General features: G+C 39.1%; 1 protein-coding gene across 11 annotated transcripts in view; it reads left to right on the forward strand.

Moving 5' to 3' along the window:
- The window catches only part of HMCN1 (hemicentin 1), a 182579-nt gene that overhangs the window by 25366 nt on the left and 138748 nt on the right, over positions 1 to 18465 (forward strand). For 9 of the 11 annotated variants that reach the window (XM_085232392.1, XM_085232391.1, XM_085232389.1 and 6 more), the window contains exons 2-4: positions 4697 to 4767; positions 10694 to 10852; positions 11367 to 11489. The exons of 1 other annotated variant lie outside the window; for it this stretch is intronic. In XM_085232392.1, the coding sequence (XP_085088518.1) occupies positions 4697 to 4767; positions 10694 to 10852; positions 11367 to 11489 (353 nt within the window). The remainder of the gene's footprint in view (positions 1 to 4696; positions 4768 to 10693; positions 10853 to 11366; positions 11490 to 18465) is intronic. One more of the 11 variants, XM_085232385.1, reaches the window with a different exon arrangement.

Below are 18465 nucleotides of genomic sequence, written 5' to 3' on the forward strand. Positions count from 1 at the left end.
AATTAGCAAATTAGCCTAATTTTTCTGTGCAATGGCGTTTGATTAAAAAACCCCAAAACTTCTGAAAAGCTACATTGAAGGCCTATAAACTGAATTTAGTGCTGATTGTATTAGACAAAAGGTAATATTAAATTTTAACCACTGGAGTTCTTCAAACTAGCTTTCTTTTTCCAAGAAACAAGAACATATATAGTGTCTTTTTTTTTTTTTTACCATCAATAATTTCCTCTAAAACGAAACAACACAAAAGAAACACAACAACAACAAAAAGCCACCCCAAAACCATCAGGAGCAAAACACCCACAAAACTCTTAGATGTTGTAAGAATGGGAAATGCTAATGCACATGTGACGCTTAAGGCACATTTTTTAGCACAACCTTTCCTGCATCTTTGGTCTAGATTTCATTCATGCTTTGGCTGCGGCACCAAGGTTGATGGTGAAGAGTGAGGTGTGCAAGGGGGAATACTGTCTTCATTGGTGCAATGAGGATGAAGCTGCAGTAATGCTTCACAGTGTCAGACTGCTTGGCATTGACTCGCAGTATGCATGGACTGTTTGCCTGGCTTTTCTTTGATTATCCAAGGGAAGCAAAAAAGCTGCATGTGCAAACAGTCTACTTCCAGTCAGTAATCTTCTGAAGTTGAAGTTGCATGTTAAAGTTAGTAGTGGTAAGTCAGGAGGCTGAAAAACTAATTTAAAAAAAAAAAAAAGGAGGCAGAGGAGGGGTGGCTGCACTAAGGTTGCTCATCTAATGTGAGGTTGCTGGGTTGGTTTGACTTCTTTTTGCCTGGTAAAGAATCTGGTGTAAGTTGTTCAATGCAATTCTTGGACATTTAAAACATGAATATGATTACACTCAGGTTAGAGTCTGAAAGCTAAAAGGAATGGAGGCACAGGGGGACATAATTGGAAAGAAACCTGAAGGAGCCAAGCTTTTTTAGTTCTCTCTTGAGGGTGTTTAGCTTAACTTACATTTTCAGTCAGATGCTTGGATCTACCATAGAAATTTATAGCTGGTTAAAACTGAAGGAGTGTTTCAATTAAAGTAACATTTAAATCTTCTAAGTGAGCTGTTTGAGAGTGAAGAATGTTCACTATGATTTGAGAGATTGCAATTAGAAGTATTTATTTTCTTAGTTGCCCTCTTCATCCATCACTGCAGTGTTGGATAGCAGAAGATGCACCACAGTGGGAACTAGGTGGGCTAGATGATCTTCAGAGGTCCTTCTAATCTTCTAAATCTGTGATTTTGTGACCTCTGGTGGAAGCTTGTGAGTTGACTGCAGCTGCATGAAGTCCTGACATGTAACACCCAATTTGCTCTTCAGAAATTAAGGGTTTCTCCTTTTGTGCCCTTGGACAGCCAGCTGGCTGGGGGCTTATTAAGAGTGACTATATCATTATTTTTGTTATCCTTGGCAAGCAGTGACTCATAAAGGCTTTCAGAATTACAGGTGGAGCTTTGAAATTGATTGGATACAGAAAGGGAAGTTTGACAGAACAAATCATATTTTTTCATCAGATAAAACTTAATGCACACCACTGCTGGAAAATAGCTTTTAAGGAATAATTGCACTTCAGTTTTTTTGAGCATCAGTTCTGTTTAGGCATCATAGCTGTCCTAGGTGATCATTCCCAATCCTGTGTCATCTTTAAAACTAGTGGGACAAATGTTTGAGATTCTGTATAGGAAACAAGACTGGGAGATGGATCTAGTGCAAAAATAATGCTGTGTGTGTATATATATATATGGGGAGGTATATATGTGTGTGTGTATATGAAATGTGTATTAGTCTGCTGATCTAAAAACTGTCAAAAAGAAGCATCCCTTGGATGGAGAAACAGGATGGGAAGTAATGAAATTCTGCCTTACCAATGAGATGAATTAATGTTAACTATGCCCTGTGCATGATCTCCACCCCCATTTTTTCATATTCTGTTCATTGCACACTGCATGCTGTTTGTTGTCAAATCTTATGCTGGAGCTTTTGGATGAGTGACTGTAAGGCACAGACTAGGAGAGTAGATCTAGAGTGAATTCAGCAGTGCTGAATATCTGAGTTACATGTCAGCTATCTATAATGAGTTCAGTACTTCAGACTCCCCTTTGACCTGTACAGTTCTAGGCTACAAAGGGTTACACTTCCACATCAGTACAAAGATGAAAGATTTTACAATCTGTATGACTGACATTATATTAGCAAACTAGTTGGAATGGGGGTAACACTGTGCTGTGTAGCCAAACAAGAACTAGTAAATGACAGTTGTAATTGCAATGGGTATTAAAGTCAGGGTGTTTTTGCTGTTGTGCTCCCCCACTCCAATTCATAGGGTACTAAATCTGAAGTTTATCTCTTTTTTGGAAAATGTGGTCTGTCTTTTTTTCACACCAGTGTAGTTCAGCAGTCATGTCTCAGTCTTGTTGCCTCTGTTCATTCATTCTTCAGAGCTGCATCAGGACTGACAGCTGTAACTTGATTTGAACATTATAGTTCTCAGAAATCTTGTTGTGTTGCTCGTTTCACGTTCTCTAAGAGTTTTCATGGTGCTAAATGAGAGGACTTACCATTCTTTCTTAAAGTCCTTTCTGGACATGGTTCCTGGCTGGCATGTGAAATGAAAGCACTTGTAGCTATCTTCTCACTCTTGCCTGTTCTGAGTGCTTTAAAGCCTGTCTTCACCTGTGCTGAGAAGACAGTCTCTGAGGGTATATGCTTAGACTATAGCATAGTGAGGAGAAAACTTGAAGGCTGATTGAGCCCTTCTGGCAAGCATGCAGGTCACATAGGCTCAGTGGCGGCATGATTGTGGATGAGAAACAGTTGATGCTGGGCTTTTGGTTCAAGTTACAGGGATTTGGATGGTGAGAGCCAGTAACATTACTGTTCATACCTTGAGTGGTACCCCTCTAGGGTATGAGTGAAGAGTATTGAGTGGCCTTTCTCCAACTGTGTGATCAGAGTATGTGGTCAGGAGAGGTGACAGCAGCTCAGAGTTGTGTGGTGCTGCCTTTCCAGATGCCTTCTACAGATCGTAAACAGTTTGTGTGGTGTCAGACTCTCGCTGTTGTTTTGCCTGAAACACTAGCAGTCTGCTTGAAGTCAGGGGTATTCCTGGCATCCATCAGAGGAGAGCTTGGTGTCGCCGCTGTTCCTCCCTTAGAGGATCTCAGCTTTGCTGAAGAGATGAAGGAGCCCTTCCTGGGACTTTGTTTGCCCACAGCCGCAGAGCTGGTTGGAGCAACTGTCCCTCTGCTGGGCTCTCAGTTCTGGCAGCTCTCCATGACCACTTGTTCTGGCTTCCATTTGCAGCCTTGTTCTTCTGAGACCCCATCCTGAGCTGTGGCTGGATGCCGTTCCTAGGCTGTGCTGGTCACCGAGCTCACAGGAGAGGGCAGCCAGCACCTGGGTGTGATCCCATGGCCTACTGGCAGGGTCTGCACTTGGCATCTGCACCCTGCTGCCTGGGGAGAAAAGCACAGCTCACCCCTCTGTGCTGGATGGGCTGTTTTAGCTTGGCTGAAGTAATGTTACTTTTCATATCTATATATTATGGGGAAAGAAAGCCTTTCCAAAGGATTTGCTGCTCTAGAATTGAAAAATGTAATCCTTACATTGACAGGGAGTAATGGAGCTTGTGGTTTTACTGTATGTATAAAACTCATTCTACTCTATGCTTTAGAACAATGGCTGGCAGGGATAGATTTTAAGCAGAACACTTTGGAGATAGTTTGTTACAGACATACACTGTAAGGAACATCCAAAGGATGTTATCAGGCTAAGAAGGGGAATGGCAGAGTGAACACTGTGGGGAAGTCCTTACAATGGCTTGTCTGGTGACAGCGAGGCATTTTTACTTGGTCAGTAAATAACATTCACAAGAAAATAGCTCAAATCAAAACCCTACCAGAAGCCATCAGGATACTTTCCTACTCTAGGAGAGCTTTTTTGTTATCTTTTTGGTGACTTTTAAGCAAATTAAAAGCCTACTTTTAGCAAGGGCATTCACAGTTACAACCTCTAAGCAAACCCACGTGTGATTATAGTAGATTTAGCTTGATGAGATAAGTGGATGTTGCTTATTTGTGTATGCTTGGCTCAGCACCTTAATCCAGGTCAATGAATGCCCTGTCCTTGTGCCAAGTAGCAGCAGCAGCAGTGTGTGCCAAGGATGGGTAAAGAATGAAGTGCATGAGTGCCAAATTAGATTGAGACAAACTGTCAAGAAATAGCAGCTTCAGGTAAAGCAGCTAGTCACAATCACATTTGATACTTCTTCACATTTTCCAGAAACAGCTGTGTGAGTAAATTTCATTATTTTCTGGTGCAGCCACTTTTGGGGATTTTTTGTTCCCTTCTAATTATTGAGAGCAGTGTAGTGATGGATATAAGAAAATGCATGTGAGAGAAACAACAAAGAACATGCTATGTGCCTATAAATGCTTATGACATTCAGAAGCTGATAATACTGGAATGACGTTGGAGCCACTGTGTCTGGAACCACAGATCTCGGTGCTGAATATTTTATTGAGTCCTCATTTCTGTTTTTAATACTGTTTTTTTTTTTTTTGTTTTTTTTCTTCAGATTTTATCAATCTGAAAAATCATGATCTCTTCTGCTGAAATTCTCCTGATTGCTTTGTGTCTTCCTCATACTACATATTTTCCTTTTTTTTTTTTTTTTTTCCATCCCAGAAATTGGTCCAGTGACGATAACCACAGATCCCAAGAAATTTCAGTTTGAACTCAGGGAGCTGTATGTTCAGGTGAGTGACTTGTTCATCCTCTATGTAGTTCTAGAAATACGCCCTATTTCCTCCCTATGATCATTCATCTCTTGTTAGGGTTTCTGCTGTAATGCTTCATGTGGATATAGGTGCAAAAAGTATCATCTTCTTGTTCTCTGCATATCTGAATTCATGATTATAGTTAATTACTTTGTCTTAGTTTACATCATTATATGGATACTTTGCTCATTGATCAATAACACAAGAAAGACTAGTTAGTCAATGATAATACTTATTTTGAATCCTATTAGTTCTGCCACTTGTTCACAGATACTGTTATGAACTGTTTTACTGTTTCCTGTAAGTTATTTCCTTAGTTCTAATTAACTAATTAATGTACAAACGGACTCTTTAAGACCTGTCTTGTGCGACATAGGCACTTCCTTCATTGCCCTGTGTTAACAATCACCTAATGATTCAAATGTAGCAGGCTGACTCAGATAACCTGGTATAAGGAGATAAAATGATGGATTTTGAACCACCATAGTATGTCTCCCATGATTCTTAGTGTGAGAATGAGTTGCAAATGATATCTGGATCAGTGCTGGAAGGAAAGAAGTATTGGAGTGGAGTTAGCTTTACTGAAAATCGCATTCTTCAGTCAAGCATTGTCTGAGATAATACTGCTGGACAAGCTTCTGTCTTTAAGGACAGTGTTTTAGAAATGGGCAAATGGTATAAACGGTTTAAGGTTGTTTAGAAGCCAGTGGTGCTAGTTAGGGTACAATTAATAGCTTAAAAATTGCAAGAAAGGTTGAAATTCTGAGAAAACAATAGTAAATTTTCAAGGAGGGAGAAAGTGCTACCCACTGTGCTTTTTTTTCTCTTTTATAGGGAGATTAAAAATTGGTCCCATCTTTAGCTACACTGGAAAATAATTTTAAGTGTTTTGAAAAAGGATATGAACCAGATGAAGCTTTCAGGAATTTAAAACTCTTCATTTGCTAACCAATTGTTTAAAAGTCACTATCTAATTTAAGAATTTTTCTCTAATTGACAGTGACTGCATATTTCATAATTATTCTCAAGGTGTGTTAGTTCAGCTGAATTAAGAACGATTTTCTATAATGAACGACATTGGTGAAGGGCCAAAATAAGAAATTAAAGTGGTTAGATAAGGACTGATAGGATACCTTGCAGCAGTTCTTCCAGAGAATGTGAACACTTCTCTAATGTTCATTATGGATAATTCACCTAGAAAGGCACTGACTGAATATTGTGAAAGCAGTGGAAGTCTTGAGATAAATTGTTTTTGGTTAAAGTTATAGAACAAATATTCTCATTAATGAACAAAACTAAAATTAAGATGAAGTTAAATTATTTGAAGGAGTCTTATGTATCTTAGATAGAAATAGGCTGTCTAGAATACTCCAAAACTTCTTCTTGGGCACCAGGACAAACGCAGATCTTTGCACCAAAAATATTTGGAGTACAGAACAATTGGAATGCTTGGACATCACATTTGACAGGGTCTTTCCATTGGTATTTGCCAATAGTTTAAGACTAGTCACAGAATCACAGAATCACAGAATTGTAGGGGTTGGAAGGGACCTCTAGAGATCATTGAGACCAACCCCCTGCCAAAGCAGGTTCCCTACACCAGGTCGCACAGGTAGGCGTCCAGGCGAGACTTGAATATCTCCAGAGAAGGAGACTCCACAACCCCCCTGGGCAGCCTGTTCCAGTGCTCCGTCACCCTCACCGTGAAGAAGTTCTTACGCACATTTGTGCGAAACTTCCTATGCTGCAGCGACCAACGACGACCCTCTGCGCTCTGCCAGTCAGCCAGTTCTCAACCCACCTCACTGTCCACTCATCTATCCCACACTTCCTCAGCTTTGTTATAAAGATGTCGTGGGAGACAGTATCAAATGCCTTTCTAAAATCAAGGTAGATTACATCTACCGCTCTTCCCCCATCCACCCAGCATGTGACAGCATCATAGAAGGCCACCAAGTTGGTCGAGCACGACCTCCCCTTGGTGAACCCATGCTGACTACTCCTGATAACCTCCTTTTCTCCCAGTTGTCTGGAGATGGTATCCAGCACAAGCTGTGTTCCATCACCTTTCCAGGGACGGAGGTGAGGCTGACAGGCCTATAATTACCTGGATCTTCCTTCTTGCCCTTTTTGAAGACCGGAGTGATATTGGCTATCCTCCAGTCTTCAGGGACCTCCCCTGTTGTCCAAGACCTCTCAAAAATGATGGAGAGCAGTTCGGCAATGACCTCCGCCAGCTCCCTCAGCACACGTGGATGCACCCCATCAGGTCCCATGGACTTGTGGACCTTAGTACTGCCTAGGCGCTCACGCACGTCCTCTTTCCTGACTAAAGGGAAGTCTCCCATTCCCCAGACCCTCTCACTAACCTCCAGGGTGTGGGATTCCTGTGGGAGAGCCTTTTCACTGAAGACGGAAGTAAAGAAGGCATTCAGTTTCTCTGCTTTCTCAGCATCCCCCATTACCAGGACCCCCCCCTCACTTAGTAAGGGGCCCACATTCTCTCTAGTTTTCCTTTTGCTGTTAACATACTTGAAGAAGCCTTTTTATTATCCTTTATCACTTTAGGCAGATTCAATTCCAGACGGGCTTTAGCCTTCCTCGTTGCATCCCTGCAGGCCCTGACTACATTCCTATATTCTTCCCAAGTGGTCAGACCCTTTTTCCACATTTCATGGACCTTCTTCTTTCCTTTGAGCTTGCGCATGAGCTCCTTGCTCATCCACACAGGTCTCCTGCCACCTTTTCCTGATTTCTTGCTCACAGGGACGCACCGATCCTGAGCTTGGAAGAAGAGCTGTTTAAATGCTGACCAGCTCTCAGAGGCCCCCTTACCTTCTAACACCTGAGCCCACAGGATAGCTCCAAGTAGGTCCCGGAAGAGATTGAAGTTGGCTCTCCTAAAGTCCAGGGTAGCAATCCTACTTATTGCTTTGCTTCTTCCACTCAGGATCTTGAACTCCACCATCTCATGATCACTACAACCCAAACTGCCCCCAGCCTTTCCTTAACAAGTCCACTTCCTTAACAAGTCCATCCCTGTTGGTGAGAATAAGAATAAGAATAATAGTCTGTGTGCATCTCTCTGGAGAAACTAAGTCCTGTTCTTTTTACATTCAAACTAGTCAAGAAAATATTACTTTGACGCGGGTTGAGTTGATACATTATTGCTTGTGTAATTAGCTGTGAATCATTCTTGTGAACAGAGTGACAATAACCTGGACAGCACTGGCTTCTCAGTATCTTTTCTATTTGAAGAGTGAGGCAAACTTTTAATGTATTCTCACATTAAATGTAGTTTCTACCATGAGGCCTTATTGCATGAGCAATATATTTTTGTCTGTATCAAAATCTTGTAAGTATACAGAGTGCTGCATGATCACATTATACATGTGCTGATATATTTGCATAGGCATTATGAAAAGATCTTATTTGAGTACCCCTGAGTATAGAAATAACAAATTACTTACTCAAAATTGTCTTCACTAAGAATTGTTAATAATGCTTTTCAGTTAGATACTAAAATTACCATTTTTTAAGTGGACACAATACCTTTTTAATAGTTATGTCAGCATTGCATTCAGACCTGAGAAATGAAATAGTACAGATGACCTGAGCTAGCAACCTAAATTTCTGCAGGCATATCCAAAATGAGTGGAAAATGAAACTTTAGTCATCTATGTTTCCTGGAAAACTTCACAAGGAAATTATATTTTGTTGAAATTTGTAAAGAAAGGCACAAAATATTTCTCTTTTTAAAAAAGTAATACATTTTTGTTTAGTAGTTTTATTTAGCTGCCTTTCGAGAACTTCTATACTATGAAAATAAAATGTTTATACTTCTTCTCAGAACAACCATTTAACTTAGCATTGTTTTTCCAACGAGATGTACAAAGCAGATATCATATAAAACATTCAAAAAATTACATGAAAAAGTAATATCATAGACTAGAAGTGGGAATAGAGATATTATACTTAGAAGGTGGTTGTAGAAATAAGCTATTATCTTGACTTTGCCTACAAAATGAAGGTTTAATTGGGAGATTCTTTTGCTGAATATTACATTTGCTTTGCGGAAGTTAAAAATCTTAGAATCATAGAATCACCAACTTTGGAGAAGACCTCCAAGATCATCCAACTGTCCGCCCACCACCAATATTTCCGCTCTAAACCATGTCCTTTAGTACAACATCTAAACATTTATTGAGCACCTCCAGGGACCGTGACTCCACCACCTCACTGGGCAGCCCATTCAAGTGCCTGACCTCTCTTTCAGAGAATAAATCCTTCCTAATGTCCAGCTTGAGCCTGGCACAGCTTGAGGCCATTCCTCTAGTCCTATTGCTACTTACGAGGGAGAAGAGGCTGACCCTCGACTTGCCACAACCTTCTTTCAGGCAGTTGCAGAGCAGTAAGGTCTCCCTGAGCCTCCTATTCTCCAGACTGAACAACCTCCATTCCCTTAGCTGCTCCTCATAAGACTTATGCTCCAGACACCCACCAGTTTCATTGCCCTTCTCTGGACATGTTACAGGGCCTCAGTGTCTTTCTTGTAGTGAGGGGTCCAAAACTGAACACAGCACCCCAGGTGCAGCCTCACCAGCGCTGAGTACAGAATCATTTGGTGTATATTGTTTTGTCCCTTGGATTGTACAGGCACTGCCAGGATGAAGTTCAGACATGCCAAAAATGTTGTTGGAAAATTATCTTTTGAGTTTCATGCACTCCAGAGTCTACTACTTGTTTTTCCCATTAAAGTAAGACTACATACAGAAGTAGGCAAGTAACTCTCTTTTACATAGAAGTTTGAGATACTCTTGTTATGAAATTGGGCCAGAATTACAGAGAGTTGAAAAGTTGTTCCTGATTTAAAAAGATTTGGTTGGGGTCAACTGAAGTTCTGGAGGACTGAGGAACTATGGGAGGAAGGGCCTTTTTTTCCCTGATGTTTAACCTCAAAACAGTTTCTGATTGCCCTGAAGTACTAAAAAATGCAGCAGTTGCATTATTTTTTTCTTCTTCCTTCCCAGACTGTGGGGTTTTGTTTGTAAGTATGTGTGAAGGTATGCTGATTAGCAGGCATGTAGATTAAATATAAAAGTTATTTCTTTTAATAGTAATCTTGAAAATGCAGAGATCCGTTGCTGTTCACAGGGCTGGGTTTTACAGTTCACATTCAGCTGTTTGAAAAGTTCTGTCTTCAATATGTGAAATGGATTTTTATTAAGTGAAAAAGAATAATTCTTAATTTCTGAAAAGGTCAATTTCTGTAATGTTAAATAAAGTCATTCTTGGAAGCCCTAAATGCATAGTCTGAAAAACTGGCAGCTGTGCAGCTGTCTGTGTGTCAGCACAGGTGACTGGGAAACATATCACCTGTGTCCTCTATTGAGCTCCTCACACTGCCTGCCCCACTGTGGGAAGTCCAGGGCAAGTCCCTGCCATCCTGGCAGCCAAATACCCTACTGGAGAGCAGTCCTGCATGGCTGAGGTTGCTTCTCTCTGTGGTTGTGATGTCTCGTAACTGCTACATGCTGCTGGAGGAATTGCATTGTCAGACAGTAAGGGAACATGTGAGTAAAGAAATGGGGCTGGTGCAGGAGCTGGAACTAACTGACATGTTTCTCCCAGGAGAGATAAGAGTGACCATGACACTGGCCATTTTAAGAGCCACGTACAGTTTTCTCCTCTGACTTCAGTTTCCTTAATTCTAGATGTTGCTCCAGTGTGAGTTTGTGACACTTTACAGAAAACATACAGTAATTTGGGAGGGAGGGAGGAGGGGAGTGAATAAAAGAATAGAAGATGGAACATTCAAAAGAGACACTTTCTCAAGAGAAAATATAATTGGTATGTTCTTTTCCTTTGAAAGTTTGTGTTTTTCCTTTCTTCTATTTGTAAACAGGGTGGTGGAGACTGTCCAGAGATGAGCATTGGAGCAATTAAGATTGCTCTAGAAATCTCTCTTCCTGGTTCTTTCATCTATGTATTTACTGATGCACGATCCAAAGACTATAAACTCACCCATGAAGTACTTCAGCTTATTCAACAGAAGCAGTCACAGGTACATGAGGGATTTACATCCTGAGTTGATTTACTCAGGATGATTACATCTTTAATGCCATGTTTTCTCTGTACTGAAGGGTAAAATTCTACTATGCGAGGATGAGTGAAATCCATTTTTCAATAAGAATAATGCCATTCTAGGAACTTGATTTGTTTTTTAAGTAGAGATATTTGATCTGATTAAAAAAAACTTGAAGGAACATTTATTTTTAATGCTGTGGATTAAATAGAGCAAATGAAGCTTGTATATATGCTTGGTCAGCGTGTCAGTTATGTGGACGTTCTTATGTTGTTTTGAGACAGGTTTTCTGAGATGTCCAATTGCTTATAAATGAGTATCACTTATAAAGTGATTCTTCACTTCAATGCAAAGTAATAAGAGCCCATGCCAAGTGATGTACTTCTGCTATCAGGCCTTCATGCTGGCTTTAAAATGTTTTCATGCAAAATTTTGCACTGCGTCCCAAATGACTTGGATGCTTTTTTTATTTGTTTTGTTCTTTTTAATACAGGTAGTATTTGTGCTAACTGGTGACTGTGATGACAGGAATCATATTGGTTACAAAGTCTATGAAGAAATTGCCTCAACAAGCTCTGGTCAAGTTTTTCACTTAGACAAAAAGCAAGTTAATGAGGTAAATTTTCCAAGTTCTGCTGTATAGAACAGGGTAGAGGTTCAGATCTTTAAAGGATCCAGTTGTGGGCTAGAGTAGTTAAGGGGAAATTCTAGATGTTCTCTTTTTGATACATGAGCTTTGTTCACTATTTCTCTCTTTTTGCTTCTGCAATATCGGGGTTCACTCTGTGACTTCTGTTTATGTTGGGAAAGTGTAAACTGTCAAATCTAAACAGACCTTCACCAGGTTCCCCCTGCGTGTGTTGGAAGGCTTCCAGGAAGAGAGGCTTTAATACAGGGAGCTGGTGTGTGTCATTTGAGTAGTCAGCCCAGAGGCTTTCCTATTCTGAGTGAGAATGCAATATCAGTTTCAAATGAATACTTTGTTAGCAAGTAAAGGATTGCTAGAAAGCCAGGACATAAATGTTCTTCACATAAGGCTCGGTTCTGAACAGATAAACTAGTAGGCTTCCATTGCTCACAATTAACTGTAATCATGTTTTAATAAACGTTGTTTTTTGGGTAATCTTGACAATTCTGCTGACAAACGATAATTTTGAGTCATGGTGAAATGCTTCCTTGTGATTGCTGACCCAAAGTGTTGAATGAATGTTTTCTTTGAAAATTACAGGAATTCTTAGAATTGAAATTATAATAGTCCATGAGAAAATAATTTAGAGAGAGATTAAAACATATTTTAGTTATTTAGGGAGGTAGATTTTTTTCTACATTGTATACAGCATTTGCAATAACTGGATGAGGTCTTCAAATTTAAAAAAAAAGTTGTTCCTTCATTTGTAAAAATTTGACAGTGACAAACATTGGAGATGAATTGCAATTTACTGCTGTTGTTGCTTAGCAAGATTGAAGTTCTTATTGGGAATGTAATAAGGTATAGGCAATTATGTGAAAGTGATCATGAGGAGGACCTGCTCCAATGATTAATTCTTCCAAAATTAGGGGAAAATTTAGAGGAAAAGAAATTAGCTGTAGGGACAGTGCAGTTTCTGAGCTGCATTTTGCAATTTTTGTGTAAGGAGAGTAAAACTTCTCTCAGATGACTCCCTTTCTACAGCAGGGACTTCTCATCTTGAGGCTATGCATAAGAGCCAGAGGTTGATATCAATGAGTGATGATATCAGTAGGTGATATTCTTGCAGGGTTTTTATTTCCTGGGGGGGGCACAAGGGTGGAGGATTGTACTGCACTATATAATTGCATCTCCTTTCAGTGGTGATAGTGATCCCTACGGTAAAACTTTACAGTGCTTCCAAAAGTTCTCCACCATAACTGCTGAACAAATTGCATTACATTATTTAAAGTAAAATATATACTAAAAAGTCCCCGTGATAAGGGATTGTGAAAATGAGCTTATCAAAAGTCTGACATCCCAGAAAAAGCCTTAGCTGAAGATTTTGCATCAGCAATATTACTTTTCAAGGAACATATTCCTCAATGTGCAAATGCAAAGGAACAGGAAATATAATAGTTTTCAGCTGTTCATAGCACATGCCTCAGGCAAGATTCAACAGACACTGAACTTGCTGTCCTTTTTATCTGAGTAGTCAGTGATGTGGGAAAAATAAAGTTCATAAATGTAAAATGTAGTCACTGTTTTGGGCCTGGAGACAGCTAATGCTAAACTGTAGATTAGGAAGAACTACAAACTGTGAATGCCCTGCCAAACCAGTGTCATGTTTTGTTAGACATTTTGGATCATTCTACTCCCCCTAAAAAAAACAAACAAAGCTATTTTTGGTGTATAATTACAGACTATGGCTCTCATTCTTGCCCTTGGTGTGCAGAATGAAGCAATATTACTAACTAGCTACAAGGAAACACAACAGTGCTTGATACTTATCCAGTGCTTGCGTTATTGAGAAGACTAAGAAATCACTGCGCCTTTTTTTTTTTGTTTTTTTCTTCTTCCATTTCTGAAAAAGGATCTTATGATTTTAAATGCTACAGTTAACTTGGTAATAATTATGGTCAGTTGCCAAAGTTGTGTTGGCTTCAGTCCAGTATAAGATATATGGGTAGCTCCACTTAGGAACACTATTACTTTCTGGATTAAGGTCTTCTAACACCATGACAGGAAGGTCATATTTTGAAAGATGTGGCATGATTTCTGTGCATTAGATTAATTTGAATGCTCTTAAGGTCTGAAATACAAGCTGTGGTTTTGTTACCTAAATTCTTCTAGATTTTTCCTTAATATGGAATATCAGATGTACCATCATCTCCAGATGTAATGTTTTTTTTGTTTTTGAGCACAGAGTTACAAGTTTCTAATAGTATGATTCCAAGTAAATGTTATTGTATGCGGTAAAATTTGGTGAGTAACATGATTCAAGGTCAGTACAGGAGGAGAAGTGCTTCACAGTTCTTAAAAGGGAAAAATTTAATATTCAAATTTTGAATTCTACTTTTATTAAAAAATTGTGAATACTACTGTGTTTAACTACAAATTAATTAAGTACTCCAGTTTTAAAGTCTGCAAACTGGTCCCTGGTTTTCATATATTTATCCTCTTGTGTTGGGGAAGTCCTTTCACCTAAAAGAACAGCAGCATTCTCATTTTTCCTCTGTCTTAGGAAGATTATTATGCTCTTTTATCAAAGCATTCAAATCCTAATCTCGAAAAGTGTTTCATTAGGCTGAGATTTCTTTGTCAACACTGATGTTCCATGACTGCAAATTAAGGTTGAGGAGTACAAAACACTCCAAATTAAAATGTGTTAAGCATCCTCATTAAATTTGAGTTAAACTCTGTCATTAAGAACAGATTCTACATTTTTATACCCGCATCCAGTTTTATTAGTTTATTTCCAGCCAACACTAGTTTTGAACTGAAGTCGTGTTACAACATGCTTACAGAATTCTATTATGAGTAAGTTAAGTAAGGAAATTCCTGGAAATAATTCTGATGCACCAAGGTTTGTAGCAATGCCAGAACTGGTATTAAAATGAATGGTGATGATCAGCAGTGTATAAATTTGTTACAGATTAAAAACAGAGGAGATGAACTAGTCCGTGGTTATTCCAATCATGCCTTCAGGTCATCTTGATTTGTTTGAGGTAAAAATCAGTCATTATTGTGTCTGATGAATATGAGTGAACAGTATGGCTAGAACCAGGAGTTCACAAGAGGGTGAACTGAAAGAGTTCCTTATTTCTTTTAGTACATCATTTGCTTGACTTTTTCACTCTAAGTTCTAAATGTTACCCCACCTTCTCATCCCTCAAAATATTTTTCCTCGGCTTCTTAAAAATACAGATTTCTTAACAGTTATTAAAAGGAAGTAGAAGAAGTGTGTCGTCCATACACAGTTTTGGAACATGGGAGACCCAACTGTGACTGAAGGTGACTACAGACATAGTGCTGACACTGACTTAAAAGAGGATGTTACTCAGTGACCTGCAAGGGGAATGAGACTACATTAGAAAATAAATGTAGAGAAAAAAATTGGAATTTGAGTGAGTGAATATAAATGATGATGTGAATAAAATGAGGTAAGAAGGAACAAGAGATGGAGTTGAGATCAGGCCAGTAAGAGGATATTTTAAAAGAAATGATGCAAAAGGAGTCATTTTTGCAGGAAAGGCACAGAAGGTTGCTGCCTGTAGGTTCACATGGTTCTGGCACGGAACCCACTATTCTTCACACTGAATTCTTTGCTGTGAATAGAAGTCTCTAAAAGCCCACTGTAAAGCATCCTATTTCTTTTCACTGTTAGCCCTCACTGAGGATGGAGGAGTTAAACATATGTAGTTCAGGTTAGTGGGTCTGAACCAGGGAATGTTTAGATAATGCTACATGTGAAAACAGTGTTTAGTTTCACTTTGTTAAAACAGCAGAAAGCCCCTCTATTGCTTGAAAAGAGTAATGTGGAGGTGAAAAGGTGAAAAGCTCAAAACTACTGTGTGCAGTTAAGATTGCTTGTGTAGCCATGTTGCTTGCAGCCTTCTCCCTCCCCCCAGGCAGTCTGAATGCCTTATTGTAGGAAAAGAAAGAATGATTTTATGGCAGAGGCAGGTCATTGCTACCTGGGAGAGTATGGTTCTCCTCTGGAAATACAGACTGCCCAGTAAGTGCCAAGCGAAGGAAGAAAAACTGGTTACAGCTGTTTTTTCTCTGTACTATATGGAATTTGGGTTCTATGGAAAAATTAGTGTGAACATGTAAATTCGGGCTGTCACTGCCCTTGCAATTGCAAAGAGGATGTTTTAATGACAGTTGAAAACAGACAAACTTAATTCCCACATTTCCTAACTTTGAAGTGCTTGAGACTCAGTTAAATTATTTATTATTTTTTTATTATTTTATATATTTTTTTTTATTAAATTTTTTTGTATTTTTTTTTTAATCCACGAAGGCTGCTCCAACAGTAATGCCTCTTCTGTTATCATGCTGATTCACAAATCATAGGTGAATATTAGTGGGATAGCAGTATGTGGGAATACAAGAAAAACTGTTCAGAGCAGCAGCTGTGCAGCAAGACAAACAGCATGAGAACCAAGGACACCTTTAGAAGAAGAAAGAACGTCTGATGGCTCTGATTGGAGAAGTGCCCGCATGAACAGCTAAAGGAGTGTTTGTAGAATGCTCTGCTAGCATGGAAAGGTGGGTGGGAAAGTTGTAGGGACAGGTGGGAAAGCTAGAAAAAGAAAACTTGTGAAGGAATATAAGTGGTGTGAGCACTTGTAATAAACGATTTGGGTCATTAACATCTGAGTCTGTGCATCAGACACTGCGGGATAGTAGTAGAGGCTGAACCTTCCTGCCAATATTCCATTGCATTTTCTTACTATGCAAGGTGGAAGCAGAGGGGCAGTGTGACAGAATAGTGTCTGACACAGCGGTGTGTATGAAACAAAAGTATGTCATTGAGTTCCTCCATGCAGAAAAAAATGGCGTCCATTAACATTTGTCAGTGTTTGCTGAACCATTACTGGAGACCAAACAGTGGATGTGAGCACACTGAGGGCTGGCTGGCACGTCTCAGTAATGGCAACAGCAACACTGGGTCACCTCTGCTAGTGCAGATTTTTACTAGTGTGGCATGCAGACTCTTGTTCATCGCTGAAGAAAACTAACCAAGCTAACGTTGGTGACTGTTGAAAAACAGCACTTTGTAGCTGAGAATTTGCTCTATCAAACAGTGCTGTTGTTCTCTTTGCGTCTGTTGTGGTTTCCATGGAAATAAATAGGAGGCATTACATTCAGAGCAACCTACATATACATTGTGTAGTTATACATACAGCTTATGAGTTATTTTCACAGTAGAATTTTGAATGTCTGCAGTGTCTGGGTCATGTTTTTCGACATGCATTTAAAAGCATTAGAATACTTTGGATGGAAATAAGAAGATACATATAGTTAAGCAATGAAACAGTTAACTTCAAATCCTGTAGTTTTGACTGTCAGAGAAATATTCTTGAGACAAAGAATAAACAAATGGGAATAGAGACCATGTTCCATATATTTTCCAGGTTTCAGTGTGCATTCCAAGAAGTGACTTGACAGCAGGGCAAGTTGCAAGAGCAAATTCTCTGGAGAAGTGTTAAAAATTATTTTTCTATTTGTCCTTTCCCCTCTGTTAATATTCATTGAGATTTTGGAAGAGCAACAAAAGTTGCAGTTTTGGGGGCTTTCTGTAATGGTCCCAAAAGAAAAAATCTACTTTAAAACCACTGTTAAAGCAGTGTTACAAACCTTACTGGAATGAGAGAGTTGGGAAATGGATCTCCTAGAATTGCTTATTGAACTTTGGAGGAAGAAAATGAATACACAAGCAAGTTACTGCAGGAGTGAAGACAGCTGGGTCATTCTCTTGGCTTCCATTTTCGTTTTTGGAATTGAAAGGTCTCAAAAACATTTGTTTAAAAACTGAGGTTAGGTTCTGCTCTGAATTTTTGCTACTCTCTGTAGTTTCCTATTCTGATAGATACTTGGATTAGAAGCAAAGGTCTTTGTGCTCTCTTTTCTTTCTGAAATGGCAGTTGCACAATATAAACTGTATCATCCCAGGGCAAAAGTTACTTAAGGGCAGATTCCATTCTAAGGGAGCTCTTGAGTAGCCTTGTGATCATCAGCCAGCCTACATAGAATTCATAAACTGGAATGTAACTAAGGTTTACTGTAGGATCCGAAGACTTCATAAACATTGCTGTATGTTTTCCCATAACAGTTCTGTGAGACAGAAAGGTATTGTTGTTCATGTCTTGGTAAAAAAGTATAAAGGGATTAAGTCAGTGACAGCTTTGCAGTTACACAAAGCCATTGCACAAACTAAAAACAAAGGCATGAGGACAGAACCCTTGTTAGCTTAATCAGTCTAAAATTAGAGAAAGAAACTAGAGGATTTGAAAGTAATACTTCGTATATAAATATATGTACCTATTTTTATATGAGGAAATACATTTCAGTTTGCCTAATGTCAGACATAGTTGGCATAATGTGTGCCTGAGACTTTTTCCTAACGTTTATTGTTTGTCAGATTTTACTGAGAAGCCTACTTATTGTTGTTTCATAGACGTTTAAAGTGGAAGAACATGAACTTTAAGGTGGTTTTGTTTGTTTGTTTGTTTGTTTTTTAGTGTAACAAGTGGTAAGAGCTACAAAAGTAGGAGGTACTTTCAAAACTCTGGTAGTGCTAGGTATTCATGTCCTTATCAGACTGTGTAACTGCTGGAGAAGAAGAAAGACCAAGCTCATTAGTGATAACCTGGATAGAGTTCAATTCATGGATGACTACCACCCATGTATGGTCCCTGACACCTTCTAAGAAAGATAACAAAATTAAGTTTGCATCATCATTAATACTAATAGACAATCAGAACTAGAAGATAAATGTTATCAGTCTGTCAGATACACAAATGGAAATCTAGTATTCATAGATAAAATGGAAATCTAGAGGGAGAAGAGTGGAAAGGATAGAGATGGAGAAGTTATCTACTATGATTCCCTTCTCTTTGTCAGAAAACATAGTGGA

This window comes from Meleagris gallopavo, chromosome 10 (genome assembly GCF_905368555.1).
Source record: "Meleagris gallopavo chromosome 10, MGAL_WU_HG_1.1, whole genome shotgun sequence".
Taxonomy (NCBI): Eukaryota; Metazoa; Chordata; class Aves; order Galliformes; family Phasianidae; genus Meleagris; species Meleagris gallopavo.